The 23,219-nt window shown below is 38.4% G+C and overlaps 1 protein-coding gene across 1 annotated transcript in view; it reads right to left on the bottom strand.

Moving 5' to 3' along the window:
* The window catches only part of Zbbx (zinc finger B-box domain containing), a 147,842-nt gene extending 133,153 nt beyond the window's left edge, over positions 1–14,689 (bottom strand). Inside the window, exons 1-2 of the mRNA XM_023717811.1 lie at positions 14,648–14,689; positions 4,036–4,151 (exon numbers count right to left, since the gene is read on the bottom strand). Of these exons, the coding sequence (XP_023573579.1) occupies positions 4,036–4,103 (68 nt within the window). The 5' untranslated portion in view covers positions 4,104–4,151; positions 14,648–14,689. The remainder of the gene's footprint in view (positions 1–4,035; positions 4,152–14,647) is intronic.
* Positions 14,690–23,219: the final 8,530 nt, after the last annotated feature.

Here is a 23,219-nt window from a genome sequence, read left to right as displayed (position 1 = left end):
GCTAAGCCATCAAAACCAGCAAGTAGGCCAAATTTGCGCTCTCAAATTAATATAAAACAGAGAGATATCTCAAAAGAGATAGAAAATAAAGGCTGTCCAAAAGGGTTCGGATAACTAGGCCACAAAATAAAAAAGACTGTGTTGGTTACTTTTCTCTCTTTGCTGAGACAAAATATCTGATGCCCCAAATTAAGGAAGGAAAAGTTTATTTAGCTCATAGTTTGTGTAGGTTTCAGTCTATATGCAACTGGCTCCAAGGCAGGGCGGCATTGCAGAAGACTAACAGTTCATGATCAGGGAAAGCACCAAAAGTAGCAAGAGCAAAAAAGGGGTAAAAGGGAGGGTAAGTCTCTTTGCCCCCCCTTATGCATTGTGCCGGCTGCCCACCCCAGGGGGTGTGCAGCACTCACACCAACAACCCCAGCACTAGACAATGAATCAATCCCAAATTCTAGTTTTACCACTCTGAAAAGCCCACCCCCTGGCTTTGGGGGAACATTCAGACACAAATCCTAATGGAGACTGTCATCATCTTCATTATGTCTACTCCAAAAGGAGAAATTCATCCTTGCTTCACAAAAGCACTGTGAGTGTGGCTGGGGATGTGACATGATGGACCTATCAATACAGAGAGGAATACAGACAACACGGAGGCCATTAAAACATAGAATGATGGTGCTTCTGCTAGAGAGAAACAGGACTACCTGAACACACAGAAAGGACATGTGCTTCAGCCCTGGGACCACAGGAACTGTCCCTAGAATAAGTGAAGTCTGACCTGAGAGCTGACACATGAAAGGACTGAGCCAGTCAAAGGGACATGGTACAAGCATCAACCTAGTAAGAAGTAAGAGTAGACATAGGAGTAAAAATTAATGTGTGAGGCAAGAACCATTAAGTGCCTGTGACTAGGCCTTATTTGTAAGATGGATAAAATGGCAAGATAAGGACCTACTGAGGTGGACAGTGGTAAAAGAAGAAAGATTGTTGGAAGCAATTATTAGGAGTTGGGTTTTTACACTAAAAATAATGAGAATCGTTAAGGGATTCTAATAGAACTGACCGAAGTTTACTGAGCACATCATGGAAAATCAATGAAAGAGTGCAAGCCTGGAAATGAGTCAGTTAGTAGTTGAATCTTTTGGTAATCCAAATAATGAAGAAATTATGCTGGTCAGAATGAGGGATCAGTAGAGAGAAAAATGATGCTTTGTTTGATGGAATTAATTGAGCGTTACAGTAAGCAACGTGGGTGACTTACCAGGTAGGGGAGAAGGAGGACATTTACAATAAACCCAGACTTCCTCCTTGAACAATCAGGAGGATAATGATGACTTTTCCTGAACTAGAATACGCTGAGAAGGGCTAGGGACACAATTTAGGACTCGACAAATTCCCAGTCTCAACAGTTCTATAACTTCAGATATGCTTTCAAAAGAGCATTTCAAAATCAAAAATATGATTGCATTACTCATTTTCTTGGGAGATTTAAAATGTTTTAGAAGCCCCCACTATGGCAAGTAAGAAAAACAAACTAAAAAACAAAGACATTGAACTACTTACTGACAAAATGGCCAAGTTTGAATTCTGTGAATCTTACAAAACTCAAAGATTACTCCTGGGAGCCTCCATACACAGAAGAGCTAGGAAAGTAGGCAAGGCCATGGAGAAAAGTGAAGGCTAATTCTAGAGAGACCATGTTAGCACAACAGATACAAGGGCTAGAAATAAGACTGAAAGGAGGTAGTGCCTGGAAGGAGGTGGGAGGGAGTCAGACTGCAGCAGAATGGCAGACAATGATGGCGTAGCTGTGAAGACAGCATCAAATGGAATATGCTTAGAAAGTGGAAATGCTGAGAAAGAGAACTCTCCTGTCTTGGTTTCTGTGAGTTTGTGGATCATGGGAGGCCAGGAAGACTTTCAGGCCAGAAAAAGAGTATCATTCTCATGATTGTATGTAAGTTAGACCCTACCTTCTCTCTAGCTTGGGTCTATAAACTTCAGCCAACTGGATACGTCTGAAAGGTCCCCAAACTACATAGTATATGTGCCTTTACAAAAGATTTGCCCAGTAAATAACCAACTAGCTGCATTTCTCAGGTAAAATTTGGATGCATCATCATTTTTGTCCAAGTGATTTGAACCATGTTCTCCTAAGCCTGTGGGTCTACACATCACAACTTGCTTCCTATTATTTTGCCAATACAATTATATTTTTCCATATAGTCTGGAAACTACTTGAAGGAAGACCAGACTTCCAGTTACCATATTCACTACTCCCCAATACAGCATGTAGAGCATATATACTTAATAATTTTTTAATGGATTTGGTATAGGGCATAGGGTCTCACTATACAGCTCAGACTTGTAGTGATCCTCCTGTTTTCAGCTTCCCCATCACTGGAATTACAGGTGTGTACCTACACACCCAGTCTCGATGGCTGGCTCAGTGCACCCAGAGGTGGGGCTGTCTCAGCATGTGGTGCCAAGGGTTGACCCCCAGTCCCTGCACTTGCCTAAGCAGGCACTTAGTTCACTGAACTTTTTTTTTTTTTTTTGAAATAAGGGATTGAACTTAGGCCCTTGCACTTGCAAGGCAAGCACTTATTCTACTGAGCTGTCTCTCCAGCCCCTCGTTGAGCTATCTTGCTGGTCCTTGATAAATGTTTTTGAATGATTATTTGTAGGTACAGATAGAGAGCTGAGACTATATACATACATATATATGTATATATATACACATATATATACACATATATATATACATATATATGTTTCATTATGACAAAAAGGTACATCTAACAATATTTTATATTTGCATAACTTTCTGATCTACAAAATATCTTTTTTGGCTTTTTTTTTTTTTTTTTTTTTTTTGGCGGAACCGGGGATTGAACTCAGATTCTTGCGTTTGCCAGTCAAGCGCTCTTTTTTGGCTTTTTAGACAGGATCTCACTATGTAGTTCAGGCTGACCTTGAACTCCTTATGTAGCCAGGTTGGCCTCATACTCTAGGCAATACTGCCTCAGCCTCCTGAGTTCTTAGATTACAAGTGTGTATAACCCTGCCCAGCTACACAATGTTTTTATACCCAATTATTCTCAGAAGTAAAGAGATCATTGTGAAAATATCAAAAACATTAAATAACCACATAACTATTTAGCAGGGCTATTGACCTGTATCAAAGAACTTAGCAACTAAAATTAAAGTCAACACTGTCAGCCAGGTGTGAAGGCACACACCTGTAGTCCCAACACTTGGGAGATTGAGGCAGAAGGACTGTGTGAGTTCAAAACCAGCCTGGACTAGATAATAAGATCAAAGCCAGCTACACAGCAAGACTCTTTCTCAAAAATAAATAAATAAATAAATAAATAAATAAATAAATAAAGGCACTGTCCCTGCCTGTGCTTGCTGGCTCTTGGTGTATCTCAGAGGAAGACTCTGAAGACTTCAAGTGACTTTTGTGAATCTCAGATGGGTCTGCTGATGAATTCCAAGTCCATGGACTTTCTAAAGAAAGTCACAGATGCTCAGAATTGCCTGCCTTTGGCTGAATGCATCTCCCAGCCAATCCAAGTCCAGAAGTTATTCTTTCTCGAAACGTGTGTTCAATATAAGGCCCTTTATCCAAGAACCGGAGCAATAAATTAAAGATCTACCATCATTTCAGTGCTTCTCTAAATGTAGGGGTGATTCTTTTAAGCTTTGAATAAAGGTTATAAAAATATCTTTAAGTTTTGATTATATTTCCTTGATAGCTGGTAATCTAACATTTACATATTAATTTTCACTTTGACTCTTATGGAAACTATTTTTTGTCCTTATTATAAAACTATTATACATAAAAATATGTTACATCTACTCTATTATAGTTAAAAACAATTTAATAATAATAAATAGCAATGTAAAGAAAGCATAGATAAGAATTCATGAAATTCAAGTTTAATCATTCTCATATAAAATAATTTAATATGCAACATATAACACTTTAGCCACTATTCTTATTTAAGAAATAAATGTGTATGTACTTACTTATATTTTAGCCTTACAGAATTTCCAGATTTTCCCCATGGAAGAACTACAAAGTCTTTGGTGTTCATGATTATTGATATTGGTAAAAAATATTTCAGTTGGTAAAATTAATTTTTCTGAAAAAGCAACAAAAGAATTACACCAGACATGAAGACATGCTAGTTACAAATTCAGAATAACACATAATTCAGAAAACCATAAAAACATATAACTGTGTGAGAAAGAAGGCTAAATCAAAGGTTAAATAGCAAAAATATTGTCATGGATACTAACTATAAATTAATTATAACATATTTGATTAACCCAAAATTACAGGAAAATTTAAATATAATAAAAGACTGGGAAAATAGTCTGTAAAGATAAAGAATGTATTCATCAAGATAAGCTAAAGCACATAGTCTAGCTCTTTCTATCCTTAAAGTTATAAAAGTTTAAGGGAACAAATTGAAAGCAAAAGCAAGCTTATTGAAGAGCTTCAACAAGAGAATAAGGTCTTGAAATAAAAGGGTGGTGGGGAGAGTAGAAAACAGGCAACTGAATGTTTATGAGATAAAGGTCAGTAAATTAGAAATAGAACTAGAAGGGGCCAGACAAAAGTTTGAAGAAATGACTCAACTACAAGAAAAAAAAAATTTGAGGATAAAAAGTTACAAGAAGAAAATTTTTTGAGATAGGTTGAGAAGGCAACAGTAAGAGCTGATGAATTTGTGTAAAATCACAGAAAGAAATTGATAAGCAATGTCAACATAAAATAGCTGAAATGGTAGCGCCTAGGGAAAAACCTGAGTGCCAATGCCATATGATGGCTGAAGAGACTCAGAATGAGGACTTCATAAGAGCTGAGAACATTACCTTGGTCTTAACCATCCAGTAGAAAAGTATGAAGACGAAATATAGGAAGTAAAGCCATGCTGTTATGTTGAGCTGTGGGGGACTCAGGTCAATAATTTCTGGCATTGCCAGTTAAACAGAAGACACAATGCTATTATGGGCTACTGGACTCTTTTAGAATATTTTGCTGAGTTTACATACCTATAATATTCAAATAACGGAACTTAGAAAAAAAGTGTATACAGATGAATGTTCATTTTGTATCTGTGTATTCAAAGTGGTTAGGATAGATATATAGTTACATTCTCTTAACTTAATGAATAGAATGATTTGTTCTAATGGTGTTTGTAAATAGGATCTCAAGTCCGTATCTTGTACAGCAATTAACCACTAAGAAGAATGTATGCAGTGTGTTAGTTATTGAAACTGTCCTACTGATTTGATTTGAAGCTGTCTCATTGCTATCTGTTTATCAATAAAATTATGAAAAAAAAGAGCTGAGAACAAGCGTAGTCCTCTGCAAGAGCATCTTTAGAGACTGAACGACCTAATCTCGAGAATAAGTGTTTGTCTATTAATAAGCAACTTGAGAGGAAAAAGAAAAACTCAAAAGAGAGGTGAAAGAACACATAGCTAAAAATCCACAAGAAAACATAGACATCTTCATGGGAAGCACCTGAAACTAGTTATAGGAAATCTGTTACTAAAGCTACTCCTTCACAAAATGTGTCTCGAAATGACTTACCAATGGACTATGGTAAACCCAAAAATAAAAAAAAATCATATGTAGCCCTCTGCCAAAAGCACTTGACACCAGTCCCAAAGGAATATACAGCAGAGACACCCACTGAACTAAAACTACAGCAAAGGGCAGAAAAGAAAAAACCCACTGAAGAAAATAATAAAAAGAAAAAAGTTTTGGGATTTGATGTGAACACAGGCACTTCAGAAGTTACTTGACTTTGGAGCCTGGTTTCTGAGGAGGACGTACTGGACTGGCTATACAACAATAATAACCCACAAGTTTCTCATCTTTGTGTCCAAACCCCAAAGGAGACCCTTTCATCTCTGACAGCTCCTGGGCCTGTGCTCAAACTTGGACATGTAAGAAAAATGCAAGAGGACCCTTGGGCTGTCACTGCTCAAATGGACAGGAAAAAGCTAAAGGAAGCAGAAGTTATTTAATTTTAAGAAAATCAGCATGATAGTGGAACCTAACAACATCAACTTTTTAAATTTAATTTTATTTTATTTTGAAAAATAAAAACAAAAGCAAGAACAAAAAATCAGAAACAAAGACAAAAACAGGGTGACATGCAACAATATGTATGTTACAGATTTTCAAAACAAGAATAGCTGATTAACAATGGTTGATAGATCATCTATTTTTATCATCAAATCTGTTATTCAGATTAACAGATATATAAAATTGGAATATGATTGCGTATTACTGCTTGCTTTCAAGAAACCTTAACTTTTTGTTCTTGTCTCATTTTTCCTTGTTTTTTTACCTTTAAAAAAATTTTTATATTAAAGAGTATAGTGATAATTGATATGACATTAGAAGTTGTATAAATTTAGAAGACCAAAATGATAGCCAAGTATTCAAGCATGGATTTTTGTATTACACATTGCTATCATCAATATAGTTGCTTGACATAAACTTAATAGTGAATTTTTTTTGTTTTCCAAAGAGCCAAATTTGCCCAGAGATTAAGATTTTAATCTCTGCACAAATAATTTTTATATTATTTTGCATTTTGACCTGAATATGAACTAGAGATATATTTTACCTGTAAACTTATTATATTCAGATAATTGTATGATTACATTTTGTTGCTTTTTCCTGTATTCAATAGCTTTCAGATTTTTAGTTTTGAATATAAGAAACGCATTATTGAGATTTATTCTTTATTCTTTACTATTAAAATATTTTGTGTGGGAGAAAAGTATATTTATAGTCACATAATCTATTCCAAAGTTTCAAAAAATGACAACCCACATATTCACTCATGATCCCTCAAGAATATTGCATCTATTGGCCTCAGATCCTTCTTTCAGTAAATGCACTCTATCATGTTTCCCCAATGACAAAACTCATCTAGTGGTGTGTGTTCTCAGAAAGTGTAATGTGTGAATATATATCACGTATTTTTTTCTTACTCAAAAATAATATACAAAGCTAAATATGGAAAAGTGAGAACTTTTAGATACAATCCAAAGCCCCAAAAAGAAAAAAATAAATTTACATATATAGCAAGGTAATGTGAAAATTAAGGTAAGTAATAACTACCATGATGCATTCTAGTGGGCTTATTTATTTAAAAAAAATTAAGGATTCTCTTTACTAAGATGATAAATTAGCATATTTCAGAAAAAAAATTTCATCAAGAAATGAAATAAAAAGGATTTTTCTTCTTAGCTCTGAGCTAAACAGAAAATTAAATTATTCAGGACATTTCCTGAGTATCCCAATTGTTCATTGTTTCTATAATAACTTATTCACCAGTGCCAAATTACCAATCACTAGATTTTTTTCATATGAATAAGAAATTTCTAAATTCCAAAGTTCTCAAATGTGGTAGAGGCTATACTCTTAAATTCCAAATGATTTGATGCTGTCAGTTTATATACAGGTTCCAAGCACTCATAACCTCAATAAATATTCACTAGAGCTCCACTCTATGCACTCATAGTGCTAGGAGGCAAGAAGTCAAGGCCTAAAGAGCTTTGTTTTCTAGATGCTCATGGCTTGGAGTCCAACAGCATACAAAGGACCTGTGTATAACACTATAAAACAAGGTAAAATCTATAAGGGCTCTAAAATGCATAGATGCAATAATCTAGAAAGTGAGAGAGGAGAGAATTCAAGCCAACTAGCTTTTAGAAGGAGCCTTGAAGAAGAAAGGTAGCTTCTTGGTGGAGGAATAACTTGACTGAATTCTTAATTGGGGGCAAAAACTCTTGAGTGGGGATTTATAACCAGCTCAATTTGTTCAGTGTGCAGAGCACATAGGAGGAAAAACTAAGCAAAGATTTCAATAGATGCAAATGCTGGATGCAAAAAAAAAAAAAAAACCTAAGCAAAGATTTCAATAGATGTAAATGCTTAGATGCCAAGTTCAAATATTGGGAATTTATTTTGTAGCTAGTGAAAAACCAGTAAAAGTTTTAGAGGGAAAAACAGAAATGAAGCCTACAAACTTTGAAGGCTTATGGAGGACAGCATGAAAATTGGATTAAACTGATGGAGGCCAACATAATGAATGTGTGGTTCTCTAATATTGTTCTTTTAGGAGACCATTCATAGTTCCAGTGGTGCAACTAACGATGAAAACACTTTTGAAATAGCTCTTTTATAACTTCAGAAGTCATTATATACCTAACATATGTATGAATCCACTGTCTTGTGCTTCATTTCAAAATGGAAATTGGATAAATTTCTGAAAATGGCTCATGTGAGCAGAGACTAATATCCAGAATATATAAAGAAACCAAACAACTCAACTACAAAATAAATAGAAATAATGCAATTCTACAATGTGCTAATGATTTGAAAAGACAGTTCTCTAAAAATGGACAAATATTTGAACAAGTACTCAATATTAACTACAGTAGTGGTTACTACAGTCAAGGGAGAAAAGCAGAAAGGAGGGAGAGAGTTTGATGAATGGGTCTGAGTTACAGTTGGATAGGCAAAATAAGTCCTGGGGAGCTAATGTACAGCAGAGTGATTACATATAATGCTAATATGCTGAATACTTCAAAAAAATCTGGAAGAAATGATTCTGAATGTATTCAAGACAAACAAATTGTAAATATTTGAGGTGACAGATATGTTTATCTTAATTTGAACATTATACAATGTATGTATCAAAACATTACATAGCAACTCATAAATATGTAGTCCTTTTGTAAATTAAAAATAAGTAAATGCTCAATACCACTTGTCATAGATCACAAATTATAAACTGAGTCCAGAGGATGTCCAAGGCCCTCCTTCCCCAGCCCTATAAGCTGAAATGTGAAACTCCAGCTTTCTCCTGGTCACAGCTAAACATCTACACTAATGATACTGTGGCACTCACAATCCAAGACATGACCTGCTGAGGATGACAAGGATCTTTAAAGCAGTGCAGGGGTTGGGATTTAGCTCTGTAGTAGAAGGCTTGTCTAGCAAGTTGGGAGCCCTAGGTTCGATCCTCAGCACCAAAAGCAAAAAGTAAACTTCACTTGAGCATATAGTATAGTAGCAGTAGTAAACGTTTCCCCCATGGGGGAAAAAAACCACCAGTTTTCTTACTACCATTGTCTCATCCTTGCCAGAATGCTTTCTTCTTTCTAACAGCCCATAGCAATCATCACCCTGTTCTAGGCAACAGACACTGACCTCTCTGAAAATGCATGTATGTGCTCAATCAGTAGTGGTCCAGCCAAAGAAGTCTTTGTCTTTGCCCATGCTGAGGTATTGATCTCCCCCCAGTCCCCGCTATGCACATTACTACACTTGTCTTTGTCTCTCATTTCATCCTCTGCAGTACCCCTCCTACAGACAGCTGGGGACCTGGGGCAGGCCCCTGGCAACCACTAGTCATCAAGGGCATGGAAATCCAAACTACAGTGAGACATTATGTTACCAACGAAATGTGTACAATCTACAATAAATAAAATAAACAATGGCAGCAAGGATGTACAGAAATGGGCACTTGTGGACAGCACTTTGCCAGTAGAGATGTAAATTGGTACAACTACTATGGACAACAGTATAGAAGTTATGTGTCATAGTTTTCATTTAATCACACAGAGATATAAATATAGAAGCATAAAATGAATTTTTCAGCCACAAAATAATATTTTTTTCCTTTGCAGAAATGTGGTCAGACTAACAAGATATATAGAGTGAAATTAATCAAGCAAAAATTACCCAGTGCTCTCACATATTTTTGCAAGCTAAAAACTTTGATCTTGTAGAAAATAAGAATGAATGCAAGGGCTGGGTGTTCAATGCCCTGGGCCTCCTGTCCCAGCCCCACGCACGGGGTGCACTGAGACAGCAACTGAGACTGGGCATGGTGGCATGCACCTATATTCCCAGCACTTGGGAGGCTGTAAACAGGTGAATCACTATGAGTCCAATCTAGTAGTGAGACCCTGAACACCCTATAGACCCTTACCTAAAATACAGAAAAAGAAAAAGAAAAGAAGAATGAAATAATAGTAATGAAAGACTGTGAGAGGAGAGGTTTGGAGAGGGCTTAGAGTACAGATACCAAAACACAGTCAGATAGAAGGGATTAGATCTGATATCCTAATGCACAACCAGGTAATTATAGTCAAATATTTGAAAATAACTGTAATAAATAAAAGAATCCAAAGCTTTTATGCACATGTAAATTATTCATGTTTGCAGAGTTGGAAATGTTAATTACGTGGATTTGATCATCATCCATGATAGAAATGTATCAAAGTCTCATACTATATTTGTAAATATGCATAAATAGTATGTGTCAATTTAAAGCAAACTGAAAGGGAAAATAAAGAAAACTAAAAATGTTATAGAACAAGATTAACTATTTTATTCATTTAAGTATGGTTCCAAAACATCCAGAAAAAATCAAATCCAACTTCAAAGCATATATATTTACCATTTTAGAGCACATTCTGAAGGAATTTATTCTTTGAAGGTAATTGCAAAATGAAAATATAGAAAATAATTTGCATTTTAAGCAACCTAGTACTTGCATCATGGGATTAAGTGTAAACACATTTGGATCTGCAATCAAACAACATGTATTTTCCTTTTCGTTTCCAACCTCCACTACAAGCAGCACAGCTAGAATGGCAAACAAGACATGAGCTCATGATTCTGACAGAAGGAAGCATTCCAGGAAGGCATCTACCTCAGATTTATTTGTCACATGAAGTTCTATCTACAATAATTAAAATAACTGTCAGAGAGTTAAAATACCCTAGGAATGGAAAACTAGGATTTGGTTTGCATTTTGGGAGGGAGACAGCAGCATTTTCAAATAAAACTCTCTTCTGCTTGCAAATGAAGCAATCACTGTTGTAGGTATTATTTAGGTCTGTCTTATTAAAGTGAAGACTATGAAAGCTACCTTAAAAAATGCTCTAAGAACAGTCTTTCTCAATAATACACAGCTTATACCCCCTTTCCAATTATATTCAGGAAAACCAATTGCTATATTTTGTCTACCCTGGATATTTTCCCAAAATTCCCATGTTATTGTGATCATTGAAAATATATTTTAAATTCCCATAGTTAATCACTCTGATTAATGAAAATAATCTCAACTGCCCTAATATTATTTATACACTGGGATACATAATTTTATTTATATGTATATATGCATAAAACCAAGATGATACACAATGATTGATTATACCCATACAAAGCTTGAAAGAATATTCCCTAAATCCCATTAGAATGAAATGATTCAGATTAATAGCTTTGCTGATAATGTTATTTAATCAATAAATGGTCTTTTTCAGGGGCATTTCACTTCATTGAATGCAATTAGTAAGGCTTCTTTTCAATTAAATCTTTTATCGAGTCACACACGTAAGCCAATTTTCCTGTACAGAGAAAAAGGAAGATTATAATTGTGAGTCATGCTGTTCTGCCTGTTTCTTTTCTTAAAGCCAATGGAGAATTAGTCACCTTTCTTGGGAGAGGGAGGCTATAACAATGTCAGGAGCATGAATTACAAAGCTCAAAAGCTTAGTAACTACCTTAGGAAGCCAGGGAGATAAACTGCATTATGCACAACCTCATAATTCCTGTGTCCTTTCGTCACCCTATTCCATTTTATGCAATTAAATACTAAAGTTTAGGAATGATTTGGAAATTTCTCTAGATACATTTATTAGATTGTACTGTTTTTCCTTTCCCAATCTCATTTTTTCTCACACATAACGTAACGAACGTGACCTCAAATTGTCCATAAAGGTTTGATGTTCCTTCTACATGTTTCCAACTCGTGAAAGCAACCCAAACATCAAGGCCTGCTGCCATAACGTGGGCACGACATCAAATGAAATGTCTCTGGCCTGTGACCTAGAAAGCTGTCTCTCCTAGAAGACCCCCAGAGGAAGGGACAGCATAAAACTACCTGCGCAGGCAGTGAGACAAACGTCAACACGTCAACACCACCGCTGTACCCCCAGCACCTCTTTCATCTTTTACATAATAAGCCTTAGGCCACATTGTATAAACTCCTCCACAATACCAAAACAGGCGTAAATGACACACTAGTAAAGAAATATACTACCTAATTGTTGCTAATCCTACATCAAATAATGTAAGTGATAGGCCCTGCTTTACTTATCACTATTGTCCTATGATTTTGTTATAAAGTTTTGTTTTACCTTTTTCCCATAAAATAAAATTTTTACAAAGAATTTGTTTGCTTGTTGTGTAAAGACAGGACCATGTTCTGTAGGTCAGGCTGGCCTTGAACTCACTGTGTGTGCAGGCTGCAGTCCTCCTTGAGCTCAGTGCTCGCTCCTTCCTCGGCCTCCCACATGCTAGGATTACAGGTGTGTGCCATCACACCCGGCAAGAATTTTACGTGATTACGAAGTATTGCATTTCTTAATCACATCTTTCCAAAACCAAAGCCACTTCCATTATCTGGACTACCCATTCTGATACACTCCATTATGTCATGTGTTTCCTCATGGATATTTTAGGCCTCAGAAAATTAAAGCACAGCTGGAAGACACGTGACAAAACCACAGATCACCATTTTCTTCTGCTATGGCTTATGTCGAGATGTCCTCCCAAAGCCTCACGTGGTCATAGGTGGGGTTTTCCTGGGTGTTTTGAGGTAGAGCATATGAAGCTGGAACTGATCCAGGGTGAAGGCTAGCCCCAGTGGGACTAGGATTAAATTTGAACGCTACCCATCCTAAGTGGCCCTGGGAAGGTACAAAGGATAGAAAGAGCTGTGCTGTCCCTTTCTGCTTTCTTCCCTTCGGCCCACCATGAACTGTTCCTCCCCTGCGATTCCTGTCTGCCTCCCCACCTTGCCTTGGAACCAGCCAATTACACATGGAAACCTCTACAAATTGTGAACTAAATCAACTTTATACCCTTAAATTTTGTGTGTCAGTTTTGTCTTAGCACTGATAGAAACATAACCAAGACAGCTTCCCAGACCCATTAGCTCCAAATGTGGTTCTATGTATTTAAAACAATTAATTCAGACTGGGAGTGGCGGCATGTGCCTGTAATCCCAGCTCTTTGGGACACTGTAAGCAGCGGATAATTACAAGTCAGACCTAGTAGTAAGACCCTGAACACCCTGTAGACCCTTCCCTAAAATCCAAAAAAAAAAAAAAAAAAAAGAAACTAATTAATTCATATCATTTAGGAACTTGGTTGACAAATATTCTTTCCTCTTTCATATCCTTCACTTGTCATATATGCAAAAGACACTTAGAGAAACAATTATTTGATATTAACTTGGTAAAACTTTACAACATTATTACTTCTAAAGACTTTTGAAAATCTTTTGGTTATTAAGTTGCTTTCAAGTAATGTAAAGTTACTAATTTTTTGTCTTTAAATAATTCCTTACACACATACGAAAATAGCAGCCAGTTATTCTGCTTGGCATGTAGGTCTCCCTTTGTATGCCACTATCTTCCCAAGTCCTCTGCTTTATTCCCTACCTCTTTACTCAGTAAATTTTGCTCAAAGATCATCTCTCTCCAGAAAATTTACTGAATCGAAAATGGCCCTCTCCTGATGTGTTTTTCACATGTATTAAGCTCCTCAGCCATTTCACACTGCTTTGTGCTATTTTTGCATCACTCTTATCTAAGCGCCGTTTCCTTAAGTAACGCAAGTATTTCAAGGCAATCTTGCCATAGGTCTTTGACAAATCACCAGCAATTAGCAGTTTGAGCACAGTGCAGTTGTAATAATGTGCTAAGTTTTAAGCATGTGAAGTTTTCTATAGCTTTCAGCTTAGTGCAAGTCTACCCCGTGAAAGCCTACCTCTTGGTAGCCTTTAAGTATAAAAAAGATGGAGAGGGGTTTTTTTTAATTTCCATGAGCATATAGTTCATATAATTTTAATCATGTATCCCTTCAACTTTTTAAAACTTTTTCACAGACTTGCTAAGTTTAGATTAAAAATAAAGTCCATATGCTCACATACATGTCATATACACGTATCATGTACATACACATACACTTCTAACGATTATTTGCAAAGAAGAAAAGACCTTCCACAGCTTTAGGTTTCCCAGTGGCCCTCCTTGAAATATAGTTTCTACTTGAAAAGTAGTCTTCAAACATGAAGTAGGTACAAGTGGCAGCAAAGAAAAAGGACAGCTTCAGAGGATAGTACGATAAGGCTTTTCGGTGAATCAAATTTTCCGCAGAGCATCAAGAACTTCTGAGAATAAAAAGACTAGCGTTTGCTAAGGGGCTGCAGGGGGACCCACTTGAGGAAGGCCCTGGATTTGCGACGTTTCAGCCTCAGTCATTAACGTCTTGTGCTGAGAGGTCTTTTGTATAACACGTAAAAGGAAGAAGAAGCGAGGGAGACTTGGCGCTCCTGGGCAGGTCGGGGTTCCGCTGCCCCGGGCCTGCGGGTCGGGCCAGCGGGGGGCGCTCCCCGCTCCACCTCCAGTCGCCGTTCCTCTCGCGTTGCCCCGCTCCTCTCCCCATCCCGACCTGGCTCATGGCTTCCTGTGACGACCTGAGACCCTCCGCTGCCACCTCCGCAACCGCAAGCGGCCGGCTCACCTGAGACCCCAGCCTCCCACGTCAGCTCAGCCAGCTGGTTCCTCGGCCTCCCCTTGGTCTCCTTGGTGACCGCGTCACTTCGGTACCCATAGCAACGGGGAGGCGCGGTGGGTCCTGACGCTGTTCTCCAGCAGAGGGAGCCTGTTAGCTCCCCAAATGTGAAACAAAGGGTTGGGTAGCGGGAGGCAAAAAATGGGGGCGCGGGGGCAGAGAGCGACTAAGCGGACCGCGGCAGGGTGGGAAAGGCGCAGTAAAAGGCTCAAGTCAACAACTTCTGACATTGCCAGCCCTACGGATAACCCACTACTATTATGGACTACTGGACTATATTGGAATATTTTGCTGAATTCACTCACCTACAGTATTTAAATGACAATGGAATACCCATCTCTGACAAAACTAAACAAAAAAAGGGATACAAATGAACGACCATTTTGTATCTGTATATTCAAAATAGGATAGATATACAGCTACTTTCTCTTAATTCAGTGAATAAAAAGATGTGTACTAATAGTATTTGTGGACAGGCTATCATGTCAGCGTCTTGTACTATGAATAGCTACTAAGAAGACAACAATATGCAATGTATTAATTATGGAAACTGTCCTAATAATCGGTTTTGAAACTCTCATTGCTATTTGTTTCTCAATAAAATTATATTTTTTTAAAAAGGGTCAAGGAAATTCAATAGGTCCCTTTGGAGGTCTTAGAGATGCAGGATGGAACACTTGCCTACCATATATGGGAGGCACTAGACAAAAAGCTTTCGTGTAATATTTGACTAACCCTCATAACCCAATTCATACTTTAGCAAATTAAGGCACTAAAACTCTGACTCAGTATCACCTGATACTAAAGGACAGACCCAAGCATTTAGCCTCAGAGCTCCCACGTATATTTTGCACTTTCCTGATGATCAAATGCTGTAATACACAACTTTAGGATAAGAAGTCAAGCCTCTTGACAAACTTAGAACTCTTCTTTATACCAAAAATATGGCCCATGGGTCTATATGAGTATAATATGGTGTGTGTGTGTGTGTGTGTGTGTGTGTGTGTGTGTGTGTGCAGCAGAAAGGAGATACACACAATCGACCCATAATTCTCAAATTCATTTTGTTGTTGCCCTGTACAAAGAAGCCTCTGTGCTGACCTTTTTTATTTTGGGCTTCATAAATATATTGCTGTTTTTCACTTTGTGTCTTTATATGCTGAAGGTAAGATATGTAGTTGTTCCTTCAATGAGTCACTCTGTGGTTTACTGGATTGTACACATCTCAGTACTAAACTAATTACTTTTGTAATTGCATATAGGTGATATACAGACCGCGGTAGCACCGCTTTGTTTGTTAATGGCCTGCCAATATTTTCTCTTGCCAGATTTAGTTTTATGTAATTGGAAAATCTCATGATGGCTAAGAGAAGACAATGAGCCTTTGGGGCATGAGTCTGCAATTTGGAGTTAGGCCAACCAGAACTGGCATCCTGGTCCTACCACACTCACCTTCTGTGTGACCTGAACCAATTAGAAAGGCCGGTGGAATTGGTGTAAGAGGCAATAACACATTCAGTGTGCGCAGCACAATGTGAAATAGTAAGTGACACACAATGCACAATGTGTTAAGTATGTAGCTCTGAGTCAGGCCTGAGCCAAGTGCTTGATAGAGCACAAATACTGATGGCAAGAGTGTGGCTAGAATAGGTACTGTCATCGCACTACTGGGCAACTTCACCCATCTTTCTTCTAATACCATGCATGTTTGTTACGGTTTGTGTATGGTTGTTCCCCCAAAGCCTCATGCAGTTTTACGGTGGCTTCTGGAGTTTGTGATTATTGTGGTGTGGATGCTGCGCCTGCCCTGGGGCAGGTAATTTGCATTTCAATGTAAGGAGGAAAGAGAAGCTAGCTGCTTGAGCTGCTGCCACTCCTCCTTTGCGCTCTTCTCTTTGCTGCCACCATGAAAGGCTGCTTTCTGCTTTGTGCCGCTCTGCCTTGGAGCTAGCTGAATATGGACAGAAACCCCCAGTAACTGTGAGCTAAACAAACCTTTCCTTCCTTCAATTTGGGTGTTGGGTATTTGTCCCAGCAATGAGAGAAGAGTAACTAAGACCATGTTTCAAGAAGATGTCTAATGTTATAGTAGTTTAGTGTAGTTATTATGACTAGACAGAGTATTATAGGTAGACCTCTAAGTTAGAAATTAACAGTCACAGAGGGATTGAGCTCTCAAAAGGTCAGCACAAAAAATAAAGATACCAGAATTACAATAATAAAATAAAAATGTTACCAGAATAATAACTAGTAGAAAATCTGAAGAGAACCAGGCCTCTCAGTGGAAAGCAAAAGCAAGGCCTATATGGTCCCCTGGAGATACGCGACACCTGGAGTTTATACTGTAATTAGCACCAGCTAGTCCAGCGGGCCTCAGATAGGCACCACACACATACATGGTGGCCAGGACATCTAGACTCATACTCCCATACTCTCCCAAGAATTTTTCTATCTTTCCAACTATCTTAGATTTGTGACTGGTTCCTCTATTAGATCAATTTCCTATCTCCCTATTCTCCTTTATCCAATTTCTCTATAGCCCTACTGGGTCAATATTAGTTAAACTATTACACATGTAGATCCTACAGGCTGATCATAGTTTGACCCACTTGGTACTCACACTGTGATTTCGTTGTATAAATTACCCCTGATAAAAGGCCTTTGGTGGCAACCCATTTGAGACACCTCCTGTAAATCCAGAAGTTATTCCTTTACCTATTTCCTATAAAACTTTCCTAAATTCATTCATTTGTTCCTATCTTCACTGAAGACCACAAGCTCAGCACATCTGACAGTTAACAGGCAGCCAGTTATATTTTTCCTATATTAAGAGAACCCTTGGGGTGCTAGGGAGATAGCTCAGCTGTCTAAGCACCTGCCTGCCAAGCACAAGGACCAAGGTTTGATCTCAGTACTGCATGCCATGCCAGCCTTGCACAGTACCAGCCACCAAAACTGGGCATGGGGCACACATGTGTGATTCCAGTGCTGGGGAAACTGAGACAGGAGGATCACTACATGTCTGAGCTGCATAAGGAGACCCTATACAAGAGAGAGAGAGAGAGAGAGAGAGAGAGAGAGAGAGAGAGAGAGAGAGAGAGAGAGAGAGACAGAGACACAGAGACAGAGACACAGAGACAGAGAGAGACAGAGAGAGACAGAGAGAGACAGAGAGAGAGCCTAAGGATAGGGTCAAATAAAACAAAATAGGCTGCCTAGGTTAAGAGCTAATTCAAGTAGCTAATCCAAGTTTAGAGATCTAAAAGAAAACACAAGAACGAAATATAAAAAGTTAGGACAGACATAGAGAAATTAGGATCCTTCCAACGAGGGAGGCAATTTCTCCCTATCTCCTGAGCAAACTTAGAAAAAGTTGGAAACACAAAGTAACCAATTTGCTTTGGACCAGCTAGATAACTAATTTGTTTTAAACTCTACACCCACATAACCAGCTCTTTAAGACCCCTGTGCTCTCTCTCTCTCTCTCTCTCTCTCTCTCTCTCTATATATATATATATATATATATATATATATATATATATGGCAGAAAAAGAAAGCTGGGTGGAATTCTGTCTTCTCTTGGTGAATATCCACTGAAAGCTTTATATCTTACTATTATTTCTAATAAACACTCTTCTAAATTCCTCGTTTTGTTTATGATTTGATTCTTCAAATTAATGAGGCAAAGAACTTTGGTTTACACAAAATTAATTGTTTCAACATTACTAGTTGTAGTAGGTAGATAGCTTGTGGTCCAATTCCTACACCCATCTGTATTCAACTAGCATGGTGCTGGGTGTGGAAGACCCACCTGAGGATTGTTGCCAGCAGCGTAAGTGCAGAACAAGAGAAGGTGTCAGTCAGAATGACGTTAGGGATGCTGTTTGGAGACACTATTGAAGCTGTTGGAAGCTGCTAGTCCTCTTGGGCTGTTGTGCTGGAGGACCTTGCTTTCCTGACGAACTTGGCTGTTCTTGTTGGAGGAGGAGTTTGGGACCTCATTGTCAATGAAAATGGCTGTGCTTCATTTTGTGGGAACTCTGCTCCTCCTCTTGAGCATCACTTCCTGTCTCCAGGTCCTATCCCTCAGCCTGCTGGCACAGATTCTTCATCCCACTGGCATAGGCTTCCAAGCTTCCACCCCTGAACTTTTGGGCCTTTCCAACACAGATCCATGAAGCAGCCTGGCATGAGACTTCATCATGGGCTCTAGGCCTCCAGTTGGACTTGTGGAAGGCACTGTTATAAGCTCTAGGTTTTAAACTGAACTCCTGCAGGATATTAGGATCCAGCCCTCAGATGGATTCTTTGGTCTTTAATGTGTAGACAGATATCCTGCACTTCTTGTATATGATTCTTTAGGTGATTCCTTATATACTAATATTATAAAATGCATCCTGTATTATACTGTTCCCCTTGCAAAAACTCCAGACCATGACACTAGTTTTCTTGTATAGACTGTTTCTCAAAGCATGCACTACAAATTGCAGCAGTATTTTCATTGTTTATACGTCAATTCATCATCCATTCACTCATTCATGCATTTGCTCATTCATCCACTCAACAAACACATGAGAAGTCTATTGTTCTAGCTCTCAAAATGATTACTGTAAAGAAACTCAAGCTCCTCTTGTTGTCAAGCATATGTTAATGAGGTCCAAAAGGCAATAATCAAATGTAAATATACAATAGGAATTAGGCAGAAAATAAAGCAGAATAAAGAAATAGAAAATAAGTCATTCCTATTTTTAAATTCAAAGATAGATGCATCTCTCAATATAGGGGAGAGGGAAGACCTACAGCAAAATGGTAGAGAGCAATCTTGAGAAAGGGAATTGAACTTTGAATCTATCCCATAAAGGTCAATATTTTGCATAAGTCATCTCATATCAATAATGACTTTTATTACTTTTTAAAAAAAGATCCTTCAATGCATTTACTGACACAGTAGTAAAATTAACCTCATAAATATAATATTCTGGCATTTTCTAAAAGCATTAAAAGTATGTTATCTTACTTGTGTTGAGAAAAATGCTATATGTGCAGGTATGAAAAACAAAGCCAAAGGTGAAATATAAGCCTGTGCCAAGACACATAGTAAAGTAAGGGCATAAAATGCATGTATTTCAAAACTATCTTTAATGATAAAAAGGAGTGAAACATGCAAAAACAATGACACCTTTAGAAAAAAAGGTATTCCCTCTACTGAAGCAGCAAGCATTTAAGTGACTCACTAGCACAGTAACTCTGCAACTGGTCTATGATATCTATATCAGGAGCATGGTATTTCTAAGGCTTTACAAAGTCATGCTTCCTTATGCCACTGTAAAGGCAAAATTTAAACACAGTTTGATAACTAGGGCTATTCAATTTAAAATATTGAAATTATGTACCATGCAGAAAAGAGGAACACAAACTTTCTGGAGTCAATAGATAGATATACAAAGTCAGGCTTAAAAAGACAAATTCTCTCTCTCTCTCTCTCTCTCTCTCTCTCTCTCTCTCTCCATGGAACAAGTCCAACTCATTAAGTAATTTTCTCTTGTACTTGGTAGAGTACAGCCTGGAAGAAAATTATGGCATGCCCTAGGACCTTTCTGGTCAGTCACAGGTAATAAAAGTTATTAGAAGAGTAATAAAAATGTCTTCCCACATAATTGTCAAAACTGCATGTGATTTAGCATTAAGGCTTCTCCCTCTCACCATGGTGAGGACTGAAGAATTCAGCAGTCTCAGATCAGGGAACTGTTGAGAAAGAACACTGCTCCTGCTCTCCACCACTCATTCTTACTTCATTTTTTATTAGCTGTCTACTTGGCAATCACAGCGTGGAATGAGGGAGAAGCTGAGAAAGCCCTCAGTAGGCTGCCAGAGAGGCTGGCTGGTGTTTCCAGCCTTTCTGGCTGCTGGAAGACACACATCTTCATTCTCCTATGTGAGAATAATGCATTTTCCTCCGACCTTTGCTTCCTGAGCCCTTGAGCCTCAAATGACTGTTCTTGCTCCTCTGCATGGGATCTCAGCGGTTCTAGGCTGAGTTTACAGGGGCCCACTTTCACTCATATTCCTGCATGTTCCACACCTGGCTGCACAAAATCATCATGCATCCGCTGCCCTTTGTGCTGTGGAAGTGTAGGACAGCCCACACGGCCACCTTGCTCTGACTCATATGCTAGCAGCCAGCCAAGGTAACACTCTGATTGCTTTAATGGAAGTAAAACAAAACGGACCCCTACGTCCCGCAATACAGGAACCCTTCGGTGCACAGCACAGGTTAGCAGTTTGAAATGAGCATCAGTTGGCTGCCAACACACATCAAAATTCACACTAAGCTTAAGGAACAAATAGGTGTCTTTACACAGTCGCACTAGGATACTAGGATAAAAAGTTGTCTAATTCTCTAAGAAAAAAAATTTTTTTTTCGAGAAACCAGGGATTGAACTCAGGCCCTTGCGCATGCCAGGGAAGCAGTTACTCCACTGAGCCATCTCCTCTGCCTGATATTTTCTTATATAACTTGCTATTGATATGGATTCTGATTCTATATTTTTGTAGATTTTTTTCACCTATATCTTTCATATCTTTTAGATTTAGATATATAAATGTGTCTTTAAGTAAAATAACTTTTAAAATGATGATTTCATTACTTACTAATCATTAATTGGTTTGGAATCCAATCTAAAACTTGTATGCCAATGTATTTTCTCAAACCCTACATATTTTCAGCCTATCAAAAAAATTTTTTTTTATTATTTATTTTTGTATTTTAGGGTCTACAGGGTATTAAGGGCCTCACAACTAGATCAGACTCGTAGTGATCCACCCGTTTACAGCCTCTTAAGAGCTGGGATTATAGATGCTGCGCACCACCACACCCAGTCTTAATTGCTGTCTCAGTGCACCCCGGGGGGCGGGGCCGGCATGGCAGGCCAAGGGATCAAACCCCCCTGTGCCTGCTTGTAGTCGCTTTAATCTGCTGAACTATTTGGCCAGCCTTTCTTCAAAAAAATTTTTGAGGGACAGCGAGATAGCTAGAGGACTAAAGCACCTGCTTAGGCAAGCTTAAGCACAGGGTGGGGACCACGGTTCAATCCCCTGCCTCCCCCAGGCACCACATGCCACACCAGCTCTGCCCTTAGGGCCGGAGAGCCAGCCAGAGTCCGGGCATGGATTACATGCCTGTAATCCCAGTGCTGGAGAAGCTGAAAGCAGGAGGATGGCCATGAGTCCCAGCTGCATGGTGAAACATTGTAACAACCAAATACATAAAAATAAAATTTAAAACATTTTTTGGAATCAGCTTTTCCAGGCAGTCTTTCATTCCCTAATGAGTGGCATAACTGTTGCACATGCATGTTGTTTCCCTACAGAACGTCACTTGAAACTACTGAAATTATATCTTGGTAGCCCCAAGCCTTTTCATTTCGAAGAGTCCTGGGGCACCTAGCACATCCACAGCTTGCCAAAAGCTTTCTATTTCCATTCATTCTTAGTCTTTTCTGACTCTTAAAAGACATAAATTGGTGATCAGCTCAGGATTCCAAAGCCAGTTTCCTTCCCTCCCCTTTTTATCAGTCCTGAAATGCGGTGTTACTTTGACATGAAGCATCTACTTTGTTTATTTCTTGAAATACAGTAAACATAATATCTTATTACATATGTATGGGTGTTTTAAACTTGTCAAGGATAACTGAGATCTGAGGAAATGTAAAATTATGAATAAAGCCTAAATTAATATTGGAGCATTAGATTTAAATGAACTGAGTATCTAAATTTAAGAAGGAAAAACCTATAGTTAGGGATGATACAAAAAACATTTTTTTTTTTTTTAAGAACCAGGGATTGAACTCAGGTCCTTGCTCTTGCCAGGTAAGTGCTTATTCTACTGAGCTATCTCCCCAGCCCTCAAAATTCTTCATTAAATAAACTTCTATAGCACAAGACAATTATTACTGATGTGTCAAAATAAAGGAGAATCAACAGGGCATATGGTAAACTTTCAATTTCTGTGGTGTGCAGTGTCATCCAAACTGAAACATAAACATAGGAATGCTGAATTGGCATAGCTTCATTTAATTAGCATTTAGTTCTATTGTTCTGTTTCAGGTACTGCCCTAAAAGAGACACCAAGCTAAACAAAGATGCAGCTTGTGTCCTTGAGAAACTCAAATGAGGTGTTATAAACATTGAATATGTATTATATCAAGTATTATGTTCAAAATATAATACCGCTGGGCCAGTGACACAGCTTAGCAATGCAATACCCACCTGGCAAGTGCAAATTCCTGGGCTTGATTCCTGGTTTTCAATCTAAGCATCACATGTCTGTTGCATGCTTACACTATCTGAATGGCTCAGAGTCTCAAGGTTAGTTTGTCCGACAGAGATATATAAATGAAAAGCTGTACATATAAAATTAAAAAGCGAGACCCAGTCCTAGCCCAGGTCCGGTGAGTGTGCAGAGAGTTTCCTGCTACCCTGCGCCGGCGGGACCAGTCCCAGCCCAGGCGCAGCGTGGGCC

The sequence above is a fragment of the Octodon degus genome, unplaced genomic scaffold (genome assembly GCF_000260255.1).
Source record: "Octodon degus isolate 3935 unplaced genomic scaffold, OctDeg1.0 scaffold00055, whole genome shotgun sequence".
Lineage (NCBI taxonomy): Eukaryota > Metazoa > Chordata > Mammalia > Rodentia > Octodontidae > Octodon > Octodon degus.
This window is presented reverse-complemented; position numbering and strand designations above follow the sequence as displayed.